This window comes from Rhododendron vialii, chromosome 9a (assembly GCF_030253575.1).
Source record: "Rhododendron vialii isolate Sample 1 chromosome 9a, ASM3025357v1".
NCBI classification, from domain to species: Eukaryota; Viridiplantae; Streptophyta; class Magnoliopsida; order Ericales; family Ericaceae; genus Rhododendron; species Rhododendron vialii.
In genome coordinates, this window is record NC_080565.1 from 39,676,153 (window position 1) to 39,703,565 (window position 27,413).

Consider the following 27,413-nt stretch of genomic DNA (forward strand, 5'->3'; position numbering starts at 1 on the left):
GTCAATACATCATATTTAACTCAAAAATAAATACGTATTTATTTGAAAAATAAGAATTTACTTTAATTATTGGAAGGTTGGAACACACTCTAGTCACATAATGTGGGTATGAGTGCGAACGCAAATGTATTTTAAAAGCACATGCTGCACCTCTCGAACTTTGAAAGTTTGCACGGTGAATGCGATGATTGATAACGAAAGCGCATCGCATTTTGGACGACTATCCAATATCTAAGACAGTGCTCTAGAAGCCAAAACGCCACCCAAGAAATGCATTTTAATTTCATTTTAATCTTTCGTCCTTCCCGTAACGTTGATCCAGGAGCCGACAATTTCTCGCCGCAAACGCTACGCAAGAAAGTGATTTTACTTTCATTCTAATCTTTCCTGATCAGACCTGATTTGCGAAAAATATTAGAGTTCAGGACCGTTTGGTTACCTTATTTAATTGCTATTTCCCTTTAAATGTAAATAAAAACTAAATAAAAAGGGGTGCACGCCCCATGTGTTTATTTAAGTATTTAAAAAATTAAAAAAAAAACCAACACCTACCATGGGAAATAAACAAATAATTCTCCATACCAAACAAAATTGTTTTATTTTTGCAATCCCTTATTATTTGTATATACAAGAAGCAATCAGAGAAAAACAGTAAAAAATGCATAATGCATTTGAGTTTTTCAGAGTACAAGAACATCAATGACTTCTTTCATTGATGATAGATATATAAAAGCCATTTTAACCATGGCAATCAACACGGATCAAAAAAAAAAAACTTTGGCATATCCACGTCCCTCCGGGGACATCCGATAAAATTGGAACGAAACTATGGCAATCAACTTCTTTTTCCTTCCTGTTCCCTTGTGACGAATGAGAAGTGAACTGCCTGTTGTCATCTTTGTTAGTAGTGAACTATGTAGAGCACTTTTGGGTTACCTTATTCAAAGCGAAAACTAAAGAAAATTATGTACAAAATGAGCAGAAAGACTGCAATGCTGGTTGCATTCATTACCAAATGAAGAGTATAAATCTACCTAAATTGCATTATTTACAACAGAATACAATGTAGCAAAGATTTCTGACGAGAGCCCTTATAGTGGGTCTACAACTGATGAGAGGCATCAGTTACAACAGTTGATCTGTCTTGCCCCACGCTGTTCGTCGAGCTGCAAGTACGACAAAGGTAGAAAAATAATCAACAATGACAACAATTTCGGGAAAAAGAAGAAGAAAAGAATCGAGCAACGTCTTCAAATAATACTCGTATAAGATTATTGTTGCTTTCATGGATTGTGAATTTGCTCTTCGAATAGTTCCTGACACCCAAATGGCAATGCAAGTTGTATTCAGAAATTTTATCAGCTCCGCATTGCGTCAATATAGTTAATTTAAGGGAAATGCAATCTACCAACTGTAGTGATCTATTTTTTCAAAAGAATGGGGAAGAAAAGATTGCTTATAGATTTAGCAGCATGTTGTTTTGGAGGGCTGTACACTGTATCATTCATTGTTCACTCCTAAAGTCATGGTACTTGCCATGGAAACAAGTATTATCCCTAATAAATCAAGTTGAGAGAAAAAGAAATCTCACTCAAGTTTCAACATCAGACTCTTGGCTTCATTAACAGCTAGAATTGCAGCATACATTGCCAACTTCTTCACCTATAAACAGATACAACGGATGTGAGAAACATCTCTAAGCAAAACACATTGCATTAAGACCTCCAATTCGCTATGTAATTTAGGACTTCCCCAGAATCGAACAGGGTTTATTCTCTACTCGCTGTTGTCCTCAAAAGGGATTACTAAGTTTACGCAGAACATCAGAAGTCCAAATGTATAACATTTTACCAGTATACACAACGTAAACAAGGCAGGTGGTACATAAAGGAAGTGTACCGAAAACCCATCTAATCAATACCCGACTTCACATCAGAAACATGAAATAAATGCAATAATCATTTCATGGGACACTTCTGCACGAAAAAATGAATGTGTAGAAGAAGAGGAAAAGCCATCCATGAAATCAATTAGAAGGATGTGTAGGCCCAAAGATCAAGCAGATAACCTAATCATCAAAGCAGTGTTCATGCTAGGGCCAATAACGAGAGTACTGGTGGCGGGGTAGGGAGTGGTTTTGTGGCAATAGTCAGGGTGCTTCCCGCCAGGTGGCGTTTGTTTTGTCCCTTAGGTTGGTTGGTGTAGAGAGAGGGATGATACTTGGGGAGAGAGAGAAAAGGAGATTATTCAAGCAGATTTTGTTTTTTCTCCCGTGTGTTTAGGCTCTTCAAAAGCAAAAGCAGTATTCCCGAAATAATTGTGCGATGAGATCAGTATTCATCTGATGCAGGGAAGCGAATAAGAAAACTGATGATTGAAGCGACAAGGACAATCACAAACTCAACAGTTTAGAGAAACTCTCTCTGACTCTTTTCTTTATCAATAATCAACTGCCCAGCCCTAAGGCGTAAAACCGAATATATAGGTAGCAACCCTAACCCTAGAAAACATAAAAAACAATACCGAAATTATTACAGACCCATAAAATAGAGGAAAAAACAAGACTTCAAAAAAAAGAATGGGCTGAAACGGAAATTCCTACGGAAAGTTATAAGAGCGCAAAGAATGGCCCAAAACGGAATTGGGAGGCCTAAACGGCCTCGGAAGGCTAAAATCCTTTCGGCCATGTGTTCTGACCGTTGGGCCGTTTCGCATCGAACCCAGGTGGGCCCGTCGCCTAAATCCACAGTCAATTATATTACGAAAATGCCGGTTAGTACAAATAGGCCTTGGAATGTTTAAGATGGTACTCCTCCTCTTTGGCTACTGCATCATCATCCCAATAATCAACAGCAGGCATAATGTGTTATACAACTTTTCAGATATGAAGGTCTCAATAATCTGTACCACAGGGACTATGTATGTATTTTCACCAGACCACAGATGTGGGCACCATGCTTTAACTAAAATCTATTCCCAATATTTCCCATGTTTTGAGATTTTTCATCCTGGATGCACCATGAAATGAGGTAACTCACACAGAATTCAGCAAGCCATCACTAGACCACAGATGTGGGCACCATGCTTTAACTAAAATCTATTCCCAATATTTCCCATGTTTTGAGATTTTTCATCCTGGATGCACCATGAAATGAGGTAACTCACACAGAATTCAGCAAGCCAATATGCTAGAGGAGAGCCAAATAACCTGTACCTCCAATTTATCTTCCTTGGATCTGTGGGATTTCGGAAGCAAGCGGAACTCCTCTGTCAACCGAATGCATTCTTCAACATTGTCAGGGGATACAAAGTCGAGGGCCACTTTAATGCAGGACTGGAAAAGAATTGGGAGAAGAGTTAGTCAGGACCAACGTCAACCTTGTATAAAGAGAAAGCTTGGCTAAGAATAATAAGAAAATGAATGGGAAAGCGAATGGAATATATAGGTGGAGAAAGTTTCCATGGTTGCCATTGGATTTTCTGATTTTGTATTCATGAAATATGTAGATTACAGGACAGGCTTTAATCTTTATAGACTTTTACAAATCAAGTTTAAAATATGTTTCAGCATTTAACATATACCCATGAAAGGAAACATTACATAGTAAACTTGGAAGTTGAACACTAACTAGGAAAGAGCAAGCAAAGAATTTACTCCACAAAGGAAAAGAACCTCACACTAGAATGGATCACTGACCATATAGTACATGGACTCAGGTATAAGTATCGGGTGGAAGTGCATGTCCAACCTTCCTAACCCCAGATGGTATGATATTACCAAAAGTTGGATATGGGTCGGGGGACACATCCTCAACACTAGTTTCTATAAGCAAGTTCTTCAATAATTATGTTGAGCATACTTCAAAAATCAAATGTACTTGAAATAAACTGAGAATAAAGGAAAATATCAAATTTGTATATCTTATCCATGTGAAAGGTGTTAAATGTTTCTTTTCTAGCTAATATGAGCTCCTTTTTCTTCAAGTATCATAAATCGAGGGTCCAAGCATCCAAATTAGTTACGGGGACCGTAACATCCCACATGCATAACCCATGTCATAACCTTAGGACAACAGCATTGTGGGGATATAGAAGAGTCTGCGTAAGACTGGATATCACTGGCAAAGAATTTAATTTCAATACACCAATGTGACGAGGACTTCACCTGTCTGTTTCTCACTTGATGTGGGCATCCAGCAGGAATGAACACAGCCTCTCCAAGGTATTGCTCAAATGTCCAAGGTTCTATATCTGCATAGGAAAGCCAGTATGACAAGTGAAGACGAAGCATGTACTTAACAAAGTTAAGTGATAAAACAAACAAACAAGCAGTTTCTTACTGAATTCCTCCTTCAGCTGTTTCTTATGCTTCTCAGTCAAATAAAAGGTCTGGTCATGAATAGGATGATCAACCTAAGGCAAGTGGAACACGTCAAGTCAGAAACTCAATTTAAATTGTTGTTGTTTAATATGGAAAGCAATAGAATACCGACAGAATTCACAGGGCGATTGTCGATGTGGCGTAATTCTTTCCAATGCTTCTTTAGGTATTCGATTAACTTGGGCACATCCTGCCGACGGAAGATGTCCCAAACAGCACCTCCTTCTTCAACCTCTGAACAACTGTTGCTTTGAAACGTGTCATCCTCTGGACCCGACTCTGTTCTCATTGATGCTGCACTGACAGGTTTGTCGTCCAAAAAGGCTGCCACCTCATCTTCATTTCTGATGGGCTTCATTGTGTTGACACCACAGGGTTGAGAATAATTGATTGGCTTTGACTTACTGGATTTAGTATCAAAATCACTTGTCCCTTCACAATGTCTTCCGCTTTCTGGAAAAACTGATATGGATTCTTCGGCTTTATTCAAACCTCCAAAAACACATTGAGTTTGAAAACCAACGGAGTCTAAGAAGGGCAGCGTCCTCGTGTCTGATAAGAAAGGTTCCTCGCCCAGTTTCTTCTCTTCATTCAGGGTTTCCGGTAAAAAAGAGTCTCTCTGACTACTTTTTGATTCCTCCGCTGATACAAAATCCAAATTTTCAATTTCCTGAGATTGTTTTGGTGGCATACTTTCACGTGTGCCCAATGCATCATTTGTTCTGCGACGAAGCTCGGCCAACCTTTCTGCTTCATATTTCATCTGCAAGTTTTTGATGATTTTCTGTTGCCATGGAGCGATCTTCACCTCAGCTGTGTGTGTCAGTACATTCACCTAAACAGACAATTAGAAGGAATATCATATCACAACTTTGCCACGTAAAATAGCAGGGATACAAAGACATGGAAGTTTTGTTGAAGGCCAGGTGTGAAGGAAACACAGTGCGAAACATGAAGGTTCGCCGCATAAATTATTAAATACAACTGAAAAGAAAAGGCAACGGGAAAGTTTTACAGTATGGATAAGTACCGCATCGGAAATGTCACAATGAAGTTTAGTCACTGAATCACCTCTACCAAGCTCTTCTGAAGACCCATAAGCAATGTATGTTTTGGGACCCAAGTCCGGCTTCAAAGCACCATCAGGAAGCTTTGTAGCAAGATTCAGAAGACCAGTTCTGGGGTGAGTATAATCACTGTAAGGAAGCATGGCAATAAATTCAGCGCCATGCCTCGGCAAACATTCCTCAAATGAATTAGTTGGTGGCCAATCCTTCAGCTTCAACATCTCAGGCCACCCAGTCCGATGCCTACGACCCTCTAAATAACCCTTGAAGAACTGATGAATTTTAATCTCAACCTGCAGCCCGTAAAGAAAATATGTGCTTCAGTTGTGATTTTCAAGTTAAAGAAAACCCTTTTTCTTTTTCTTTTTTCAGTAGCAGATAACTGTTGCGACACCACATTCTATGAATTAAAAAAGATGATCTATCCCAACTTGGAAAGCATTTTAAGTAGAAGTAACTTATATAAGAACATGGTTAGGACATGTTAGATGCTAATTGACAAAAGAGATTGCGGAGAAAAAAACAAAGTAGCAAGCACATTAGCAGCTCATGAGATATATGAAGCATGACAAGAGAGACAACAAACAAAGGGGTATGGAATGAAGCACAAGGGAAAGACTATGTGCATGAGCCATTACCAAACACATACCTCGCACCAATCCAAGCAATCAATAGCCTTAACACAAAAGCTCTCCTCTTTCAATTTCCTGCTTGCACTTCTGAAAGCCCTCCACATGACCATTGGTTCCCAACTAAGACCAGATGTCTTTGCAAGTACATTTTTAACTATAACAGGTTCACCTCTCATCCAATGCATTTGAAAATGCTCGAAGTCACTATCTCCCAAGTGAACAGCATTTGGAGAATATAGCAAATTATCATGGCTTTTCTCCCTAAAAGATGCCTGCCTTACTCCAGAATCCTTCCCATCACCTCTTGAAGTACTTGTATGAAGGCACAACGAACATCCCTGAGAAAAATCAATATCTGGCGACTGATAATTGATAGCAAGGTCTTCTGCACTCCTTATTAGGTTTTCTACCCAATGGGCTTCGAATATGTGTCTCAGTGCCAATATTCCAGCACCACAACCTCCCCGCTCCTTTGGAGGGCAAGGAATGCTACCATCTGTTTTTGCTCTCCAATCAGGAAATTCACAGGACATATTAGCTGTAGAATCATTTACTAGAATGGCCTCGTGGTCCCCCCAACCAGAGATCTGCTGTTGGGGAGAAAACTCACCCTTCATTTCTTTACCCTTTTCACAAGATCTCTCAAACAACTGATGAATCGAGGAGTCTGCCTCTTTACCTCCGGGCTGAAAACCTTTTCTCAGTTCCCAACAACAACTGAGACAGAGATCGTATGAACAATCAGGGTTTGGGCAGCTTCGGTGGAAATTGACAATCGATGTGCTGCAGTTATCACTGTTGAACAAAAAATTGTATGAAGTTACAGATTCGCAGAATGAGGAATCAAACTTCAAAAAGCCATACATGCTGTCTAGAAAACACCATTTAGCAAACAAATAAACACCATAGTAAATTAATCTACACAGTGTTAGGGTGCCTAGGAAGATCAAAGTAATAACAAGTGGTTAATAGAGAAATATGGATCGACAGATAACTGATCTTTCAGACTAATAATTTTGAGTAGGAGAACTACCAATACACTCTGTCATCTTCGTCAAGTATAGACTTTTCTATATCTGCTTCAGTCATTTGAACACCTGTAGAACAAGATGAACAGACACACCAGTACATATTCTGTCTGAGTCATAAATGCAAAAGAAAGGGTAACCTCCACCTAAGTGATAATAAGGTATTTTTTTATACCACGTATGCCAGCTTCCACATTTAGCTCAGAATTCTGCTCCCCTTGGATGTGCCGGAGGAGGGGCAGAGTTTTGTGTAGCAAATATATTGATCTTTGCAGTCTGATATTCTCGTCTGCTTCTTTGTAACTAGCCTATTATCACGGATATTTTTTGCAAAACTGCATTTAGGTAAAAGGTCGTCACGTAAATATAGTAAAAACAACATAATAGGAGCAACATACCTTTACAACAACATCACCTCGTAGGCACGCAATGCAATTGCAATTGCCACAACAAAATGGGCATGCATTCTCAAGTTCCTCCCTTGTTCTCTCTGGGTACCTAATTAGTTTATTTACAACATTTACAAAACAATCACATAAAATCATTTCAGAACAGTAAAAGGAAAAAAAAAAGCAACAAAACATTATACACTGCTTATAAAACATTCATCCATTTTTTAAGTGTTCACATCCTATATACATAGCACGATTTGTTTTACTTGCACTGTCTAACTCTACCATTTCTGATAATAAGAAAATAGTTTCATTAAATCAGGGAACATCGAGATTGGGAGATTGGTTTAGGTAGTTTTACTAACAAACATGCTTTAGGAGTTTTCATTACCATTTTGCAAGGCACTCATAGCAGTAGCGTTTCCTTTTGCAATTTAAACAAGAGACAACGTCATTCTTATCGCTCTTGAAGCATTGGTGACACATCAAACTCCCCTGCTCTTTCTTCGAATCCTAAATTAACAAACCTCGTCAGAATTTTAAAAAATCCCAAATAATGAATTATAAGTAATTCATTTACAACTTATATTTTTGCAATAACAAGCAAATATACACCAAGGAGAAATGAACAAAAAAGTTAGTGGCTTGCTTTCCCGTTTGCCTCTTTTCACCTCTTACTGGAGGAAACAGCTCCTCCTCATGATTTAAGCTTTTAACATTGTCTCTACCTTTCCATAATGGTCTGCTTCTACTGCTTTTCAAATGGATGGTGGTTGATGTTCAATATCCAGATGTTGCTTTCTGGGAGGGAGAGTGACAGTTATTTTAGCATCACAACAGAGTGCCCATTGCCAAGCAAAAAACAAAATAGAGTGCCCATTCAGAATGTGAATAATAGTTCTTTTTCTAAAACTGTAGTTGTAAATGTTCTACAACTAGATCTACACTTGGGACTATATCTTGGTGAATATTATGGAGACAAAGTTTGTTAACAGAGGGTATTAGTTTGTAATGCAAATTCGACACAGTTCATGTTCAGCTTAAATATGTTGGATGACATTTCTAATTTCACTATAAGCCAAGGTGAGCTGCATTTAGTCCTTACTTTCTCCCTTCACTAGATTACTGGAAATAATTACGTTGAATCATATAATCAATAGCAAAAAGATGAATGAGTTTGGAAAAACTCACCGCCGGTCCTGAATTCAACAATCCGTCTTCTTCCGCAGTGTTTATGAGCTTTGAACGTTCATCTGCATTCTTTCTTGGTCTTCCTCTACCCCTTTTCTGAGTGTTACTAGATTCATCCAATAACTCTTCATTGCCCATGTTCACAACCAAATCTTTCACCTCCTTTCTAGAACTCAAGACTTCACCAGCTACCATTAACTTCGGTTTCTTCACAGATCCACGTGGTCGTCCACGCTTTCGTTTTGTAGTTACAGACTCGTCTCCCTTATCATTTTCCAGGGAAGTTTCAGTCACCTGAACAAAATCCCCATTAGCAGAATCAATTGGGTCTACACTTTTCATATCACCACTGTGATTTGTGAAGAAAAATTTGCAGGCCTCACTTAAATCCACACTGGCGTCAAGCATAATCTGATCTTCTTTACCAGTCACCATCCAAGCCTCATTCTTGGAACTCTGGTCCTCATCTACACCGTCATCTTTAGAACCAATCGCTCCGTCTTCATTACCCATCTTTACTAGTAACCGCTTTTTTGATCCTTTTGGCCTTCCCAACTTACCTCTCTTCCTAGCAATGCCAAGTTCACTTGGCATTCCTCGATTTTCTTCAACTGGAAGAATTTTCTTGTTCTTTGTACCCTTTGGCCTGCCACGCTTGACAGTCATGTATACACTGAAATTGCCAGAAGGAACTTCAACCGACATCTCTTGATTTCCTTCAACTGGAAGAATTTTCTTGTTCTTCGTCGAACCCTTTGGCCTGCCCCTCCGCTTAAAACTGCTACTTCCATTAGTATTACCCCCAGCAACTTCAGCTGCCATTTTCTTCTTGTTCTTTAACCCCTTAGGCCTTACAAACTTCTTCTTCCCTTCAATAGCCACATTTTTACCACCACCACCTCGTCCAGCAACTTCATTAGTCCCCTGATTAACCCCTTCAATAGACATTCCCCGAACTTCTTTACCATCACGAATCTTCTTTTTACTCTGAAACCCCTTGATCTTTCTTGACCTCTTCTTCGTTTCAATAACCTCTTTTTGCTCACCACTTCCTCTAGGAACTTGACTAGCCCCTTGATTAACTCCTCCAAGACTCGAAATCGAACCCTGAACTTCTTTACCATCAAAAATCTTCTTTTTATTCTTGGAACCCTTAGGTCTACCGAGCTTTAGTCCCTTCTTAGAAATTCTCTTAACCTCTTTACCACCAAGAATTTTCATTTTATCCCTTGAACCCTTTGGTCTACCAATCCTCCCCGAACCCTTTGGTCTACCAACCCTTCGCTTTGCAGTTCCCTCCGGTGTTTCAAAACCCTCGCCACCACCGGCAAGAGAAGGACTTTCTTCTTCCCCGGCAACTTCAGTGGGAATTAACCCGCCGTAAATCATAGGACTCCCACCCACATTGTTAAACTGACTAAACCTGTGCAGAATTGGGTTAACCCTAACCCTAATATCCGCATTATCGTTCCTACTCCCATTCCCAATCTTATTTCCATTCCCAATCATAAAGTCAACAGACCTAGAATCAACAAAACCTCTACCGCTATCAAGAAAGAAAGTGTTTCTCTCACCTGACACCATTCCGCCGTCGAGAACCGAACCTGCATTACCACAGGACGCCGGTGGCTGGTCAGCAGCCACCGTACCTCCGCCGCGCCCAGCCGCGTTCATCGGACACAGTTATAAACAAACCCTACGAAACAAACAAAGCAACAATATAGGAGTACTTTCTTTCTGCTACTCGATTTATAAACACTAAAGGAGTAACATAAACCGGGCGCATTAATTATGGAATCTGAGTAGATTTATAGCCATTCGATTCGAGTGAACACTCTGGAATGAAAAAAGAGAAATCTATTAAATCTACTATAATAAAGTCGTCGCGTCGATCGCTCCAGCTTCTCTCTCTACTGCTAATACTCTATCTAGTACACTGCCTGCCTTGCTGCACACAGTAAATTATAGAAACCAGTCTCTCTCTGGATTCTTCGGCACAGAGTGATAAGTGCGAGGGAGGGGGCGGGTCCACTTTTTTCGTTTAGGGTACAGGGTTTGTCAGTCAGTAGGACTACGTGGAGTAAATTACTACAGTATAAGCTGCGTTTGTTTGTTTGTTTGTACTATATTGGAAATTTGGAACTAAAAAGTACTCCCACGTGGAATAATGGTTGGCTGGCTGTTTGGAATCTAGTGGAAGTCTAGGTTTTGGTTGTTTGATCGGACGGTGAGACTTTATTCACACGTGTAGGGTCTACCTGTCATTCCTATTTGTGTCTTGAATGGGTAAAGTTATTCGGTGTCTCGTACTCTTTCTCCACCACAGTTGTGTAGTCTCTCCATCATAAAGTGTATGGATCTCACGTGTGGTAGAAAAGAATTTGAAGCACCGTCATGTAGTTCTCCAGGAGCATAGAATAATTACTCTTTTTTTTTTTAAGGAATAATTCCTCAAAGGCCATTGTTTTTGCAATAATTCTAGCATCACACCCACCTTCGCATGGGTGGTAGGTCCTGCACATACTAAAAAATCTAATGTGTTCGAGGTTCACCATCCATGCGAGTGTGAGTGTGTAAATAGGTATAGTGCTAGCAAAAGTAATTTGTGGTGGGTAAGGAGGATTAAAGTGGAATCTAGTGGAAGTCTTGCTTGATTAGTTTAATGAGTGATTGTACCCTTGGAATCTGTCTTTTTTGTTTTTTGGACGACACTTGAATCTGTTTTTTGTTTGGTTTAGTTTAGTGTCCGTGGAGTATTATAAATTTGTCTTAATCGGCATGGTTTGTGCAGGTTTCTTAGTACTAATACTTTTCTCAAAAAATCTCATTGCACATTACGCCCTTTCATCAGTTTGGTCCCTTTCCGAATTATAGTATGATCTTTTAAGAAATTTGTTCCTCCGTACCAACCACCTTTTTAGTCCCTTTTAAAACAAATTATGTATGATCTTTGGAGAAACTTGTTCCTCCATCGCAACCTTTCAAAGCGTTCGTATGCCTTTATGAAGAATATTTTTGAAAAATCATACCCATTTTGGCTTAGACCGTTCAAAATGAACATATATTTTTAGACATCCCAAAATGAAAAGATGGACGTAACTCTTAAATGATAAATATGCTCTAAGCATACACAAGAAGGAACAAATTCCTTGTAATTCAACTTAAACGTAGACTTGCATAATTTTGCTTGAAATCAACAATGCCTACTTCGACGAGATCTGGACAATGGAAAATGTCATAATTTATTGCTACCTGGCTCATTATATCAAAATGTGTACATCGTTAGACCGTAAGTACAATTATGCAAGTACACAATCGGGAAAAAGATTACAAACTAGCAGGACCGTTATGTTGTTTGTGCATGAAGATTTGACAGAACTAATTGTTGCCCGATTAGAATTCTAAAATCGTTGAACAATCAATGATAAATTTAATCGCCAATGTGTGAGGACAATGGATGCCTGAGCTAATCCTCTCTCCAAAACCAGAGATTGTCAAAATAATTACTCTTTAACACGTCGTTGAGTTGACTTCACATTTTCATAGCTGCTCACATACTGCACTTGGTTCTTGAGTGCAAATATCATCTTGGGGTCATTCTGTCTCGCCCCGCCTGAATGTGATGCTGCATGCAAGTTGTATCACGAAAATATCAACAACAAAAAAAATACAAAAGAGCAAGACCAACGATGGTGGGTGAAAAAGCTTTTCTAGTCCAGCGTTTTGAAATCAATACATCCACTTAGAAATGAAAGTAATTCAAGATTTCATTTCCTTCCCAAAACTTTCAGGTCATCCATGAGACGTTGGGTGTATCACTCACAGTGTGGATGTACTACAGAGTCAATATCATATTAAACTATCTGAAATTAGTCTCAACGCATAATATCATTCCTTCAAGAGAGAGTACCCAAGTACTTTTTTTTTTTTTGGGGGGGGGGGGGGGGGGGGGTATGCATGTACCCCAGTACATTGTCAGATGATGAATGTTTAGAAGGATAAAATTCAACACTCAATTATCATCAGGTCATGTTGAACACAAAGACCAGTTAGTCTTGGTTCCATCATTGAGGATCTTATTGCCTACCTCTGTTATCCATCTTTTCCTGGATTCTGGCAGTGAACGAGGGGCTTGATGCTTAAATGAAGATGTTTTCGCTAAATTAGACGTGCCCGCTCAACTAAACGAGACAATTTCGATCAAAAGTCTACAGCAAATGAGTCATATGACAGATCAGTGCCATGGCAACTTACAGACAATTCATTGTTACATATTCCGCTCAGCAACCATGGGCAAGATTCGGAAAGTACTAAGTAAGTAGAAAATTAGACAATGCCAGTACATAGATGCTCAAAGAAATTACCTGAGTCGCATATGATGATGAACTTTCTGCCAGGAACTTAAGTAATTCCTGTTTCTTTATTTCAAAACACTGTTTTGTATAGTCCAATAATCCTTGTTCTCTCTCCATATCTCCTGCCGTTCTTTCCTTCTCCCATTGCATCTCCTTTATCCGCTTTTCAGTTTCAACATAGTTCAAAGGCAGATTTGACCTCACATAGCTTTTGGGGAACTTCACATCTATGTCTCCCCTGGAATAGATTCATTGGAAAGGAATCATGCATCAGCCAGGAAAATAAATATCACTTTAAAATTGGGAAAAAAAGACAAACAAACAGTACTGAGAATAGATAAATATTCTACATATATATGAAGTCCGGTAGAAAAGCTAATGATGCAAGGAAAAAGAGTTACGAACAAGTTTTTCCTGGCAGAAGAATTGACAAGGGTAAAACCACCACTAAGTGAATATTCTACACCAGGACAGCTTAAGTGCGCATAAACCCTTGCAGCATTCTAACTTCTAACAATTAAATATACACAAAAATCCAATCGCTTGGAACAGACAATTGGAGGTCTACCTCCAACACACAATTGAGAGCTCTCCACACACAGCTTGAGAAGAATTTAGTATGGGATGGATAGTTTCTTTGGTAACAGGCATACAAATCAAGAAGCCTGCAACTGCTAAGACAGTTGAGAACTTAATTTTCAACAAGGAAATTTTTTTATTTGTCAATAAAAACAACAGATCTTATACTCGCAACAGATAAAAACATTTTGAAAAGGGGAATGCAGGAGGAAATCAATGCCACCCAGAGAGTTTTCTACTATCAGAAGAAATTTACTTCCTTAGCAAGCTGAGATTTTTACCGATTTCCCAGGCAAAACAAGCCATTAGTCTTCACCATTCCACCGTCCAAAGACACGGCGCCGTTCCTAATACAAGGAAGAGCTTGTAACATGTCTGCCCTTGTTCTGTACACTTGAAGGCCAGAGAAGAGACTATAGAAAAGAGTCTCCCTAAGACCATGCCCATCAGCTGTGACACAAAATAAGTTGGCATTATCTATATTAATCATATTCACAGCCAACCCAATAAAGCCAGGTGGTGATTCACCACTGGGCAATCTTGGCTTCAGAAGATCAAGCCTCATCTGCGGGTCATCAGCAACGAACTCGCCCACATATGGTCTGATGACATAAACAAAATGCATTAGAATATCCACAATTAGGAAAACAGATAGCACAAGGAAATATAGCACATGAACTAGTACCTTAAATTTTCAAGACAAATAACAGGAAAGCGGCCATCCAAATGCCTCCCTATAGAAGTTCCCAGACCATGAAGACCAGAACTTTTATTTACAGAACCATCTTGTTCATATGTTTCAAGAGCTTTAACACCGTTGTAAGTTTTGCAAACAACTGCCAGCATTGTTTCTATCCCCAAGTACTCAGAGAGAAGCCTGCCAACGAAGTTACACAAAATAATCAGTAAAGTATCCCACTAAAGGTTACTAATAACATCAAGACTCTGCAAGCCTTCAAATAATCAACGTGTTAAATGAAGTCTATCCACAAACACTAAACATAGAAAGCCATCTTAACATAAAAAATCCAAGACGTTAAAAGATAGAAATTTCATCAGAAGATAGATATTTCATCATTAGCCCTCAACCACCTCTGTACAAGATCGCTGAAATATGATCCATCGCAGCTAAATAAGCAGTACTGACTACCATGCATGTCACAGTCAAAAAAGGAGAAAAAAGTAAAACACGCAAGACTGTATGTTCAATTCAAACCAACCTGCTGAGGTTGTCATCATCTACTTTCCCGAGTGTAGCAACAATACCTAGCACATCCTTGGTCAACGGAAGATGAGAAGTCTGATTGCCATGACGAGTTTTCAGTACGCACAAAATGCCAGCTGCAGATTTCTCCTGTTTTATGATATTTTCTACCGTCTCCTCCTCACTGTCCACGTGGCTATGATCCTCATCTTTAATCATAGGCGAACTTGAGGAATGATACTTCCCAAGATTAACTGAGACAGTACTTGCCAATAAAAAAGAATACAAGAGACAGTAAGCGTAAATGGTACCCGTACCTGATTGCTAGATAATTAAGGTCGTAAAATTCTTCAACAACTAAACAACACTAGCAGGAGTGACTATTGTTTAAGGCTATTCAAAAAGAATAACTCTAAGCCCAGAGTAAAGTTTGCGTGTGGAACTTTTCAACTTCACCGATTATAAGTCCATTAAGGATACTCAGAAAAGAGGAAGTTGATTGATGCATTGAGCAAGGGCTTGGGAAAAATAACCTCTTCAGTTAATATGTAAACACCATCCCCCACCCTAAGCAATCCAACCCCACAAAAAAGAAGTGAAAACAAATAAGCTTGACAGGTTCCCATATCCTAATTGGCACTTCAATCTAGCACCTTCCCTTTCCGGTTGGCATCATAAACCCACAAGCACAACTTCCAATGTTTCCAAAAACATGATATCAAACATATACTTAGAACATTAACCGAGATCTAATTTACATCTTCATCCGAAACACAACTTAGTCTCTCAAACAAAATGGCCATTCATTTTATCAATTTCATCACCAGGGTTGCTATTCTTTAAGGTTCCTTGTTTCCCAACTCTTGAGAAAGCAACAAGGAGAGAGATAACATGAACAAATAACCAGAAAACAGTATACCTTGCAGATCTAGGATGGAGTCGTCCAATTTGTTTCTCTGGGTCTTCAAAATTCTGATATTGTCTTCATGCTTTTTTATTTTGAGACCAAACATTTTTAGATCATCCTCGAATTTCTGCAGATATTAAGCAACAAAATTACTCTGGCTGAGCAGTTCCTCCTTAACTGATAACAACAACTTACAAAGATGTATGCGCAAGGAACTATGACATCTTTGTAGTAACAAATCAGGTACAAAACACAAGATCTATTCACCGTAGTACAACATTTAAACTTTGGCTTTTCAAATATCGCATATCTACCTTAGAATTATATACAACAGTTTGTGCCTGAAAGGGAGCTCCATTTTGAACTTCATGCCTTGCCATTATAGGGGAATCACTCTGAGGCACATGATTCACTGCTGATGGATCTTGGATAGACAAAGCATTTGTTTGGATCGAAAGCTGCAAGAGAGGAATCATCAGGTATCTAAACGTGTAACGATGTCCAAAACTAAAGCAGCAAAAGCCTTACACATGTATCTTGCTTTAGAAAAAACATACTGTGCACTGTGTACATTATTCAGTTATATGCATTTACAAAGCAAATGTATATCACTATGCTGTTTTATCTTGCTAAAAAAACAGACTGTACACAGCGTACATTATTCAATTATATGCATTGTGCAAAGCAAATGTGGATCAATAGCTTAAGAAGACCGCCTTGAATCAAAGGGATATACCAAGGCTTCAAGAATTTTGATCAATTCACACCTAAAACACAAACTTAAGCTCCTCTGCATGGTAATCAATCAGCAGTAGACTTAACCAACAAAAGAGAACAAGTAAGACCTTTCCAACAAATCTTTGAAGTATCCTCAGAATAAAACATTGCAGTGGAACTGATATTAGAGATGAGGAAAAGTGTAACGGGAACAACTCACATTCTAGCTACTTCCTATCAGAATTGTTCAGTCTTGCTCACAAAAGGCTTCACTATCTTTCTACCCACTGTGTTGTTCACTGCCTTTGTTTTTTTCAACATTGCTATTCTGCACGGATTGCTCTACGCCACTTGTAGCAACAGAACTATCCAATTTTAATCATCCATTACAACTAATACTCCTTTTCTTGATACTTGTTCTATGGCAAATTATTTCTTCCCCAAAATTTGTCATTGAATCTCTCTTATCACTACTAGGCTACTAGTGATTGACTAGATTTTGACTTGGGTCCCATTAGGGAGGTTCTTCCAAAAACACACAGCCTTTTTTAGTTGATTTTCAACCTTGAAATTGACCAAATTAAAGGAACACATGTTTGGTTATTGATTACAGAATCAGGTTTCCATGGCAATTTCGGAAAATAAAATACCTAAAGATGATTTACATTCTCTAGAAGCATTTCGCTAGAGAGTAAAAACATGATGAAGACAAAAAGAAAGAAAGATAAACCTTTGTGCATTTTAAATGATTTCTCGTATTTATCGATTCTGGAAAACTAGCTCTGAAGCAACTACCAAAGAGGGAATTGTATCCTTTAGTTCTGTGTGTTAGTGCTCTTTTTTCACAAACTCCCTAAACTAAGCTAACCCCAATTCTACTATCAAATTTCCAGGACAAATAACAGCGCCTTAATTTCCTTTAAATCCCACTAAACCCATTCTCCAAAAACTCTCAAAAGTGGAGCACCACCACCAGACCAATTGCCGTATGCAACTCTGATTTTAACCCTTAAAACCCGTTAACCATCAAAACAAATTCCTAAAATGCTAAAAATAAATAAGTCCTCCCTAAAAAATACTTCACTTCACAGACAACAATTACAATTCACAGAACCATAAATCAAATAAATGTAGAGAAGTACAGGGATCGCAAACGGTAGCTCGTATACAGAAAGAATCCCATCAACAAAGAAACATACGCATTGCATGTGTTTTTCCAATTGCAATTCAAGAAACCGGAACAAGAAATGTTAAAACCCTAAGGTCAGTGACATACCTGATGATTAAACTGAAACATGACGTAGTGGGCGCTCGAACTCTTCTCTCTCTACAAGTACGCTTCACTTTTCTCCCTCTGGATTTTCTCCGGTATCTGACTTCAAGAATTTAGTCCACTAGTACAAAATTAGTTCAATTTTTTTGGCTTTGTTTGGAATATGTGGAATGGAAAGGAAAAGAAAAATAGAGGGGAAGGCTCTGTTTGGAACTTAAGGAAAGAAAATAAAAATTAAAAATAATATTTTTATGTTGTTTGGTTTGAAGAGAAAGAGAGAAAAAAATAGTAATAATTATAAGTTTTGAGAATAGTAAAATTTTCCTCTTATTTTTCTCTCATTTTATTTTATTTTCCTTTCATTTCTTTTCCTTGATTCCAAACAGAATTGCAATGTGAAGAAAGTGGATTCTTGTTTTTTGTTTGGTGGAAGAAAGAAAATGAAAAGAAACTGCCAAAAAAATTACTTTCGCTTGTTTTGCTTCAAGAGGAAAACGGAAAGAAAAGGAAATTTTTAATTATCTTTTTCTTGTAACTGTAGGGGCTTTCTCTCCCATTTTTCTCAGCCATTTCCCTCTCCAGAACATTCATTTCCTTCATATTTTCTATTCCTTTTCTTTAAATAGAACTAAACAAGCCTTAAAGGATATATATTTTTTTTTCCTCCCATTTTTCATGAGTTCCAAACAGAGCCTTAAGCTTATAAATAAGGTGAAAGTGGGAGCAAAGAAAAAGAGAATCTAACAGCACAAGAGAGAATAAGGGTGTGTCTGCAATTAGGAGAAAGAGAATATATATACACTTTCTACCTTCGTACTATTCATTTATCACTTTATGGTCTTTGAACTTCAATTGTTTCCAATTCGGTCATTCGTCTATCTCCTTTCTTTCGGGTACATTGGAAGTATCAAGTTTTGTTGAGGTTATCTGCTCCAACTATAACAACGCGTGTCACTGAAGCTTTCCTAATTTGGCCCCTTAAATTTTTAAGCCTCTGATAACATGATGCAATCATGTGCTATAAATCTTGTAATTCGTGAATAATGATGAATGTGGGTTTTTCCTAAAAAATTTGTCTGTAACTTAAAAACTTTAAACAAGTTCTTTATGCTAAATGAACTTCTAGTAATATATGTGAAGAGAATGACTTGTCTCGAAATTCGTATTTTTTAGGTTTTTAACTCATTTGGTGCGTTTAAATAATAGAGGAAACCCAACCGAAATATCAAGGAACATATAAAAGGCATAAATGGTTGTATTATGTTAGTACATATATATATGACCGGTGTAACATAATTTGATGATGGATCCAAAGTTCCTTGCATGACTTTCAAGGTTACTGCGCAAAATGAGGAAGAAAACATTAACAAAAAAAAAATAGAGAGAGAGAGAGAGAGAGAGAGAGAGAGAGAGAGTATGTGTGTATCATAAAACGGTAGTGCTTTGCTTCGTTATTGAATAATCTATCTATATATTGATTATGCTCTGATATTGAATTTGTGAATAGGAAAATAAAATAAAATGGAGTACAAAAAGTATATCCTTTAATTGCTGGGCTGTGAATTTGTGAATTTTTTTTATCTTGTTTGGTTATTCATTCATAAAAGCCTTTGTATTGATTTCATTTTTCTTGCGTTTTCTATCCAATGGATTTTATCCAAAACAGTACTCAAGTAGTTGAGGTCGGAAATACCAAACCTTAATAAGATGTAAAGGAATGTTTATGTCTCATGATTGCACGTAGTAGTTGAGGTCTGGTCTATTTTTTATTTTTTTTTGGGTCGGTGGTTGGCAAAGCAAGATTTTCCTACATGTATTCACTTTGTTCTTAACCAGTTTTCTTCCTTCTTGGTTAGAAGGAGAGCATGGTCCACCAACATCGAAATTCTAACCTCAAATTGATCATCAACAAATATATATATCCTCTGATAATTAATTTCAAATGTTTTGAAAAAAAAAAAAAAAGACTTTGACATAGACCAAAAATATAAGAATTACATATCTTATGTTGTCTTAGTGACCACATTGGAGGGTAACTTAATATAAAATCTTCGACCTATGTTGTATATTCGCATTGTGAGATATCTGCATAGGAATACAGACGTTCATTTTTCAAGTGCTCAAAAGGAAATGAATGTGTATAGGCCATCATGAAAGTGGTAAACCCAAGCATAGATTTAAGTACCAGCCGCTATGTAGCGGATGTTGAATAGTGATTTTTCGGTCTTTTAATATGATTACACCATGAAGCTTAGTTACGGGTCTTAAGACAGCTAGGAATGGAGCACTAGTTAGATATGCTTCTCCTAAGGGTAAAACATATCAGTGCATTTTAATCCGTATCGGTCGATTTTATGATGCATACCACTTTGTATTCAAGTTTTTACTCGCTTCAGATGATATGTGACCGTTGTTTTAGCGCCAAAATAACTTTAAGCACACATTCAAAACCGTCCCAATAAGTATCGATCATTCGATACTCCTGCTACTATTACAATACTATCCACTGCCGTTACGATGTATGTATCCTCAAATGGATCATCAACAAATATATATATCCTCTGATAATTAATTTCATACGTAAAATCTCCAGTCTATGTTGCATATTCACATTGTGAGATACTTGCGTAGGGATACAGACGTTTATTTTTTTAGCGTCCCTTAAAAGAAAATGAATGTGTATAGACTACTTTGGAAGTGGTAGACCTAGGCATAGATTTAAGTACCAGCAACTATGTAGTGGATGTTGCATAGAGATTTTCCAGTCTTTTAATATGACTACACCATGAAGCTTAGTTACGGGTCTTAAGGTAGCTAGGAATGAAGCACTTGTCGGACATACTTCTCCTAAGGGTAAAACATATCGGTGCTATCAAAAATTTTAATTCCGTATCAACCGATTTATGATGCATACCAATTTGTATTTGATCTTTTGCTCGCTTTAATTACACATTCAGAACCGTCCCAATAAGTATCAATTATTCGATACTCTCACTACTATTACAACACTATACGCTGCCGCTACGCTAGCTGTCCGCTAGTTAAAACCTTGGTCCTACCTCTATGGAAACCAGTCCGCTCATAAGGCCAGTGGTCCTGGTCCTTCCCTCATGCAGGACCCAACCCAAACTCTGATATCAAAACAGGACGCCCACCTCACTCCTCCTAAACATGCTTTTATGCCTTTTTTTTCGCTCCCATACATTTGTGTAGAATTCAGCATTAAAAATGTCGGGTTTTATACAAATATATATATATATATGTGTGTGTGTGTGTGTATAGATGTAAGAAAGGCAGCAGGAGTACATGTTAACGGGAATTCAGTACCGAATAAGCTCTCCACGGTGTGGAGTGGAGTCATTGCACGGGTGCATCTCACCTAACCCAATCGACCACATTAACTAAGACTCCTCTCCTTCCTAGCAGGAGTAATTCATTGCTCTCTCTCTCTCTCTCTCTCTCTCTCTCTCTCTCTCTCTCTCTCTCTCTCTCTCTCTCTCTCTCTCCAAATTTCCCTTTATATTCAAGCAAACGTTCTGCACCTAAACTTAACCGCTCTACTTATTTTCACCTTTTTTTAGGTACCCCTCAACCAGTTGTATGAAATGTGGAGGAAGTTGGTTCTGCCATTTGTACTTTTTGTGACCTATAAAATAATGGAAATACAAATGGTGATTAATTAAGATGGGTGTGACACTCTGTACTTAAAACAGATTCTTTCCCGCTACGGTGCTTATGGTTTACACGGGCATCTATCTCCCGGCACTACTTGATTGAATGCTGCACAGAAGCAACACAACAATCGATGGATCTGTCGAACCAAATTTGTATTTGTACTCCCTCAAATGAAGATTTTTTTTAATTTAATGAAAGTATTAGAAAATAAACTCTACAAGATGAATAAAGAGTGTGAAATATATAGACCAATTAATGACCTTTCGAATGACTACTAGGGAAGGAAAATCTCTGTTCATAAAAGATCTCTCCGTACACGACAAACATGTGTCACTGAAAATACACGAATTTAAATCGAGTCAATTAACATTCACAATATAAACGAAGTAGGACATGGTAATGATTTACATACTCTCTTTTTCCATAAATGCACTCCATTTTTTTTTATTGAAATTTTTATGTGTAAATATTTCATTACAAAACAAGAAGTTGAGTGCATTTATAAAAAAAATGAGTGAAAATCATTTTCCATGAACTATTACTCTAAAATAGTATTTTCCAACAAGTTGTACACTATGGTCCATGGAAGCCCAAAAACCTTGATATTGTCACATAGAACTGTTCAAGCCCTACTACCAAGGGCATTATACACGTGTCGGCCACCCATTTGCCGAGTCCAACTGTCTTGACCGCGCAGTAGAAGGTCTCGTGGGGACGTTAAATACCAACGGCAAAGTGCGCGGGTCTGCAGTTACTACTCCCACACCTCTTCCGCCTCTCTCTCTCTCCAAAACTTTCTCTCACTAGTCTAGACTTCCTATCTAGTGTTTCAATGGCAGATGATCCAACAATACCAATCTAAAGTGGAAAGCAATCGCAGAACAATTCTAAGATCATTTCCAGGTTTGATTCTTGTTATTTCCCTTCAAATAGTATAGGCATCCCGTATCCGTATGTATTTTATGTATGTATACATATATATGTCGGTTTGATCGTAGAATTTCATTTATGTGAATATATTATGGATGATAGGAGGTTGTCAAATCGGCCTGCAATGGGAAAGAAAGGAAGCGGCTGGTTTTCTACGGTGAAGAGAGTTTTCAAACCGCCGGCCAAAGACTCGCCGGAGAAGAAGGTCAGATCATAGCATCATAGAGATATATATAGATACTTGTATACACATTATACATGTATACATAAGCATTCATGGTACAATTTATCCGAATAATGTGAAGTAAATAACCAAAAACAGAGTAATTCCTTATGTCCTGTTTCTTACTGTAATTGTTCAATTTCTTGTACCAGGTTGTCCTGATCTCCTTCCTCCTGTCATTTATGAATAGATAGAAGTATTAGATCAATGATTAAATTTGATTTCTTGGTACATATATACATTCCAAGCAAATGATACCGAATTCTGCGGTATTAATTTGTTTTCTAGGCAAATCCCATTATCACGATTAGGTAAATGCTAACCATAACGCATTCTTGTATGTAAATTAATGCGAACATTATGTAGAGATACTGTAAACAAATTTCTTCACCAATAGTAAAATTTTTGTGAAGAATATGATCTGAAACGGCTCACTCATAGTATTAAAATTTCTATCTACACTCGTTTGGGGACCTCTGAGTAATGATGAGGCTTAGTTTCCCAAAAAAAAAAGCAGGCATTTTTCTGTTTTATCTTTATTTAATTTTTTTTTCCATTTGAAAGTTTGGTGGAAATTTTATGTACAACTCAAAACCAATTGACAATAACTAGAGAGGCCTCAAATGTTATTAAGTGATCACTTATTTCACTCCCAAATAATGTGAGACTCTATTTCGTTAACATCTTGCGTTTGAGGTCTGCCACGTGTGATCACTTTTTGGGTCATATCATCGTACAATATTTTTGTTGGTATGTCGTCGTGGGGTGTGGATTGTGAATTTTTAAAATATGGTGAAATGGACCTAGTTCTGATACCACGTGAAATCTTTATATCCATCTCAAAACTTGTGGCCGGTTTTGTGTCAAGATTTTTTTGGATTGTCGGGCAATACTCGTGAAACCACATTAAGACCTTGTTCAATTTAGATTTTGAGGGAGGTTAATTTTTTGGGATAATGAATAGAGAGATAGATAGAAAAAACCGTAATTTTGAGACCCAGCGAACAAGCTCTAAAGAGATTTCGCACTTTTGGATTACATCTATGACCCATTTGCATGTAAATGGGAATATGGTCCCCCCTTGAACATGCAAAATAAAGATCGGAGAGACACATAGTTATCATGCTACCCAAGCCATCACATCTTGCATGTTGATCATCATGTGGTCATTGCGTTATATCCCCATCACCCCCTTAAGTTTTTTTTTTTTTTTTTTATTATATAGGAAACACAAATTTTATTAAGAACATCTGACCCCATCACCCCATTAAGTTACGAGTACATGGTATGATGTATCCCTCTTCGAGATTTATAAAAATATTTCGTTTGCCGAGCAAAAAAAAGTTACGAGTACATGGTAATCACCTTCATGATATATTGATCTACATTTTGTATTATCTGATACTTTCACATCACTTGATGAGCCTACATAACACGACTCCGGCATGGTATGTGGTGGATAGCAACCCACTGAGTTAGTGAAAAAAAATCCTCAGGGCATGCATAAATTCTATGTCTATTTTACAAAATTTTCCCGACAAATATTAGACAGTAGTCTCATTGACCTGAAATTATAATCGTTGCCCGAGGTCACCGGGAGCGCTTTGTATTTGATTTCATTGTTAATCGTATTTGATTTCATTGTTAATAAGTTTTGACTCTGAGCGTGATCTTTTCATAATATAATAATCCTATATCAGTATAAAAATAGTCAAATTTGGTACGTAAATGTAGTCATCATAACTTGAGTGATTCGATTAACCCTGCCTATTTTGACAAGCAATGTACTACTTTCAGAAGGACAGCGTGGATAAATGGCAAAATCAGGCGCCAGAGGTTTTGTCATTTGAACATTTTCCGGCAGAAAGTTCTCCGGATGTCACGAATATTGAGGAGAGTGATGGTGGGTCATCTCCGGTGACTGAAGATCGGAATCATGCCATTGCTGTTGCAGTTGCAACCGCCGCAGCTGCTGAAGCCGCGGTTGCAGCTGCACAAGCAGCGGCCAAAGTTGTCCGGCTGGCTGGATATGGACGCCAAAATTCAAAGGAAGAAAGGGCTGCAACTCTCATACAAGCACATTACAGAGGATACCTGGTATCATCTCTCTCTCTCTCTCTCTCTCTCTAGCCACAGCACGCACTAATAGTAGTTTGAAAGTTGATGATAATGTAAAGAAAAAAAAAGGGGCTGCATATTTTTCCCCCCCAGAAATGGAGTTACCAACAAACACCATTATAAAGTTGTGTTCCTAAACCATTTTCTTAGTATAGTATTTGTTTCATAATAGGTACATGTTAAGAGATCGTAGCTTCATACATCAATCAAAGTGAATTAATACTTTTGACTATAATGAGATGAACTGCCTCACTCAGAGGGCATTCTGTCACCTAATAATTAATGCCACGGTCCAACATTTCCAACCAACTGATGTGACTATGCCACTGCTCTCACAGGCTAGACGCGCCTTGCGTGCTTTGAAAGGACTAGTAAGGCTACAAGCACTAGTCAGGGGACACAACGTGCGAAAACAAGCCCAAATGACGATGCGGTGCATGCAAGCGTTGGTTCGAGTCCAGGCACGAGTAAGGACACGTCGGCTCCAATTAGTGCGCGAGAAGCTTCAGAAGAGGGCTGAGGACAGAGAAGAAGAGGAAGAAGAAAAGGTAGCAGCAGCAGCAGAGGAGGAAGAAGAAAAGCAGAAACCAAGGAATTTATGGGATGGTGGAAGCCAACGCCTAGAGAAGATTGTGGAAAGCAGTGTGAGGAAACATGATGGGGTGGTGAAGAGGGAGAGGGCTCTTGCTTATGCTTTCAGCTACCAGGTTAGTTGTTGGTCAGTTATTGTCGTTGCTGTGTTTTAAAAAAGTAGGAGTACTACCTTTCACCTTTGTGTATTATTTACTTGTATAGCTTTACCAAGAAGCTGAAGCTGCATTCCAAATGAGGTCTTAAATAGACGTACAAAGAACAAAAATGATGTGTGTCACCGGATAGGAGAGGGGATTGGTTAGAGGTGTGCGTAATTTGATCCGAACACCCTTGACCGTCAAACTCAGGAAAAAAAAAAAAAAACTTCAATGGCGAAAGTCTTGAGCAATGAACCAACAGTGAGAGAGGGCAAAAATGTAATTTCTCAAAAGTCAATGGGACGACCAGTCCCCACATCAGTCCCTTGGTAGGTCTGCTTGATATTGAGGCTTCGGCCAAACATTAAAGAGAAGAATATGTTGGCATATGAGTCATGACCAATGAGAAACAAAAAAGACGCGAAAGAGAAATTGTTGGCGCTGATGCATGTTAGTGACGCACTTCTATTTATATAGCTGGAAAAGCTTTCACTTTTATGGATTATGTACTCCTATAATGTGATCAGTCTGTCCAATTTTCAAATTAAGCAGCAGCAGCAACAACGACAACAATTATTGCGTGCGGATGCAACCCTTAATGAAGTCGGATTCTACCCAGATGAGCGTGAAAAGGCAAGGTGGGGATGGAATTGGCTCGAACATTGGATGGCTTCACAACCCTACCCTGTCCGTAACTTGGGACCAATGGAGGCCTCCTATACGACGCTAACCACCACCGATGACACCTCCGAAAAGACCGTTGAAATGGACTCCGAAAACATCAACACGGGTCGCACCAGTGGGGACCCGATTGAATCAGTCTTGTACCCTACACGACGCTCGGGCTTCGACGGTGTCCCAAGCTATATGGCTCCGACCAAATCCGCGAAAGCAAAGGCGCGGAATCAGGCCTTGGGCCGGCAGCGTAGCCCATCAGTTGTCCACTGGAACTCCTCTACAAAGAGAGGTACAATTGTTGGGTCGGGTTGTGACTCGTCGAGCTCGGGCGGAGGAACGACGGTTTATCAGGCCCCAAGAAGCCCAAGCCCAAAGGGTAATGGCCCGAGTTTTCAGGCTAAATGGAATGCGGGCTATAGTCCAGATTCCAGCAACGATGACAGGGCCCTGCCTTTGGGAGGTCATGGCTGGAGACATAATTTTGGTTAGTTGTGTTGAGTGTCCTTTAATAAAGTGTGTTACTTTCAAGGACCCTTATTTTTAATCCTTTCCCTTGTTATGTGTGTCATGAGATCCCTGATGTGTCATAAATTTGTATAATTTATGGGTAATTTGGTTGGTACAATGTGAGGCATTTGCCTTTGACTTTGTGATAATCTCTATTTTCTATGTAACGAATTCGTTTGTTTTTGAACAGCCTAGGTAACGAATACATTGACATTCTGCAATCAGTTTTCCATCACAGTGAGCTGACTTTGGATATTAGACATTATTTTTTTTTGATCCGCGGATATTAGACATTTGATTGGTCAAAGTTATACTAGAAATCATCGACCAGATTTGGAATTATGATTACAACTTAGGAGGTCAAAGTAAGAAGGAAAAAAATTTGTAGTATCAAATACGAAAAAAATGAAACAAATATGGTCTGCAACGGTACCAAAAAATGGAACATCAAGATTGCAAAATTTGTTTGATGATCCATGAGTTATATGTATTTTTAAGACCTAAAAGACAAAATTTGAAATGCAATTCTAAAAAAATGTAATGCAAAACAACAATATCCTCCAAATGCAAACCAAACAAGGTTATACAAAGCCTATGGGATTGTTATAATCCAATTCCCTCCCCTACCACCAATCTCAAACATGCCCAAAAAGTAAGATAATTGATTTTCACATTACCTTTTTTCACAAATATCTTACTGATAATGTCAATTCACAAATTTATCCTTTTAAGTGTGCAAGAGTATAATACTAAGATTTTAACTAAGATTTTAAAAATCATTATCAAAAATTAAATTGACAGTCCTACCTTCTATGAACCCAACCC

General features: G+C 38.3%; 3 protein-coding genes and 1 long non-coding RNA gene across 8 annotated transcripts; 2 read left to right on the plus strand and 2 right to left on the minus strand.

Moving 5' to 3' along the window:
- Positions 1–975: 975 nt before the first annotated feature.
- Positions 976–10,746, minus strand: LOC131301466 (lysine-specific demethylase JMJ27-like). 3 transcript variants are annotated; one of them, XM_058327785.1, is made up of 14 exons: positions 8,692–10,746; positions 7,892–8,013; positions 7,507–7,606; positions 7,284–7,416; positions 7,114–7,177; positions 6,098–6,875; positions 5,412–5,741; positions 4,494–5,216; positions 4,341–4,413; positions 4,166–4,251; positions 3,215–3,334; positions 1,592–1,662; positions 1,262–1,316; positions 976–1,166 (listed from the first exon to the last, which is right to left on the minus strand). In XM_058327785.1, exons 1-14 carry the CDS (start codon positions 10,363–10,365, stop codon positions 1,122–1,124), a joined length of 4,374 nt encoding a protein of 1,457 aa, XP_058183768.1. In that variant the 5' UTR covers positions 10,366–10,746; the 3' UTR covers positions 976–1,121. The 3 variants fall into 3 exon arrangements, with proteins under 3 accessions (XP_058183768.1, XP_058183770.1, XP_058183767.1); XM_058327787.1 differs by lacking the exon at positions 1,262–1,316; XM_058327784.1 differs by having other exon boundaries at positions 976–1,316.
- A 1,164-nt stretch (positions 10,747–11,910) lies between these two features.
- Positions 11,911–17,889, minus strand: LOC131301467 (protein DEFECTIVE IN MERISTEM SILENCING 3-like). Its single transcript, XM_058327788.1, has 8 exons — positions 17,730–17,889; positions 16,051–16,194; positions 15,749–15,863; positions 14,846–15,083; positions 14,311–14,502; positions 13,907–14,227; positions 13,056–13,284; positions 11,911–12,316 (listed from the first exon to the last, which is right to left on the minus strand). Exons 1-8 carry the CDS (start codon positions 17,748–17,750, stop codon positions 12,275–12,277), a joined length of 1,302 nt encoding a protein of 433 aa, XP_058183771.1. The 5' UTR covers positions 17,751–17,889; the 3' UTR covers positions 11,911–12,274.
- On the plus strand, positions 15,101–15,328 carry LOC131301468 (uncharacterized). Its single transcript, XR_009191286.1, has 2 exons — positions 15,101–15,257; positions 15,296–15,328. It is a non-coding gene; the product is annotated as an uncharacterized LOC131301468 (long non-coding RNA).
- A 4,249-nt stretch (positions 17,890–22,138) lies between the features above and the next one.
- On the plus strand, positions 22,139–26,809 carry LOC131301469 (protein IQ-DOMAIN 21). 3 transcript variants are annotated; one of them, XM_058327789.1, is made up of 5 exons: positions 22,139–22,304; positions 22,434–22,536; positions 24,352–24,651; positions 25,011–25,379; positions 25,956–26,809. In XM_058327789.1, the coding sequence occupies exons 2-5, from the start codon at positions 22,456–22,458 to the stop codon at positions 26,568–26,570; spliced, it is 1,365 nt and encodes a 454-aa protein (XP_058183772.1). In that variant the 5' UTR covers positions 22,139–22,304; positions 22,434–22,455; the 3' UTR covers positions 26,571–26,809. The 3 variants fall into 3 exon arrangements, with proteins under 3 accessions (XP_058183772.1, XP_058183774.1, XP_058183773.1); XM_058327791.1 differs by having other exon boundaries at positions 22,140–22,304; positions 25,959–26,809; XM_058327790.1 differs by having other exon boundaries at positions 22,148–22,304; positions 22,437–22,536.
- Positions 26,810–27,413: the final 604 nt, after the last annotated feature.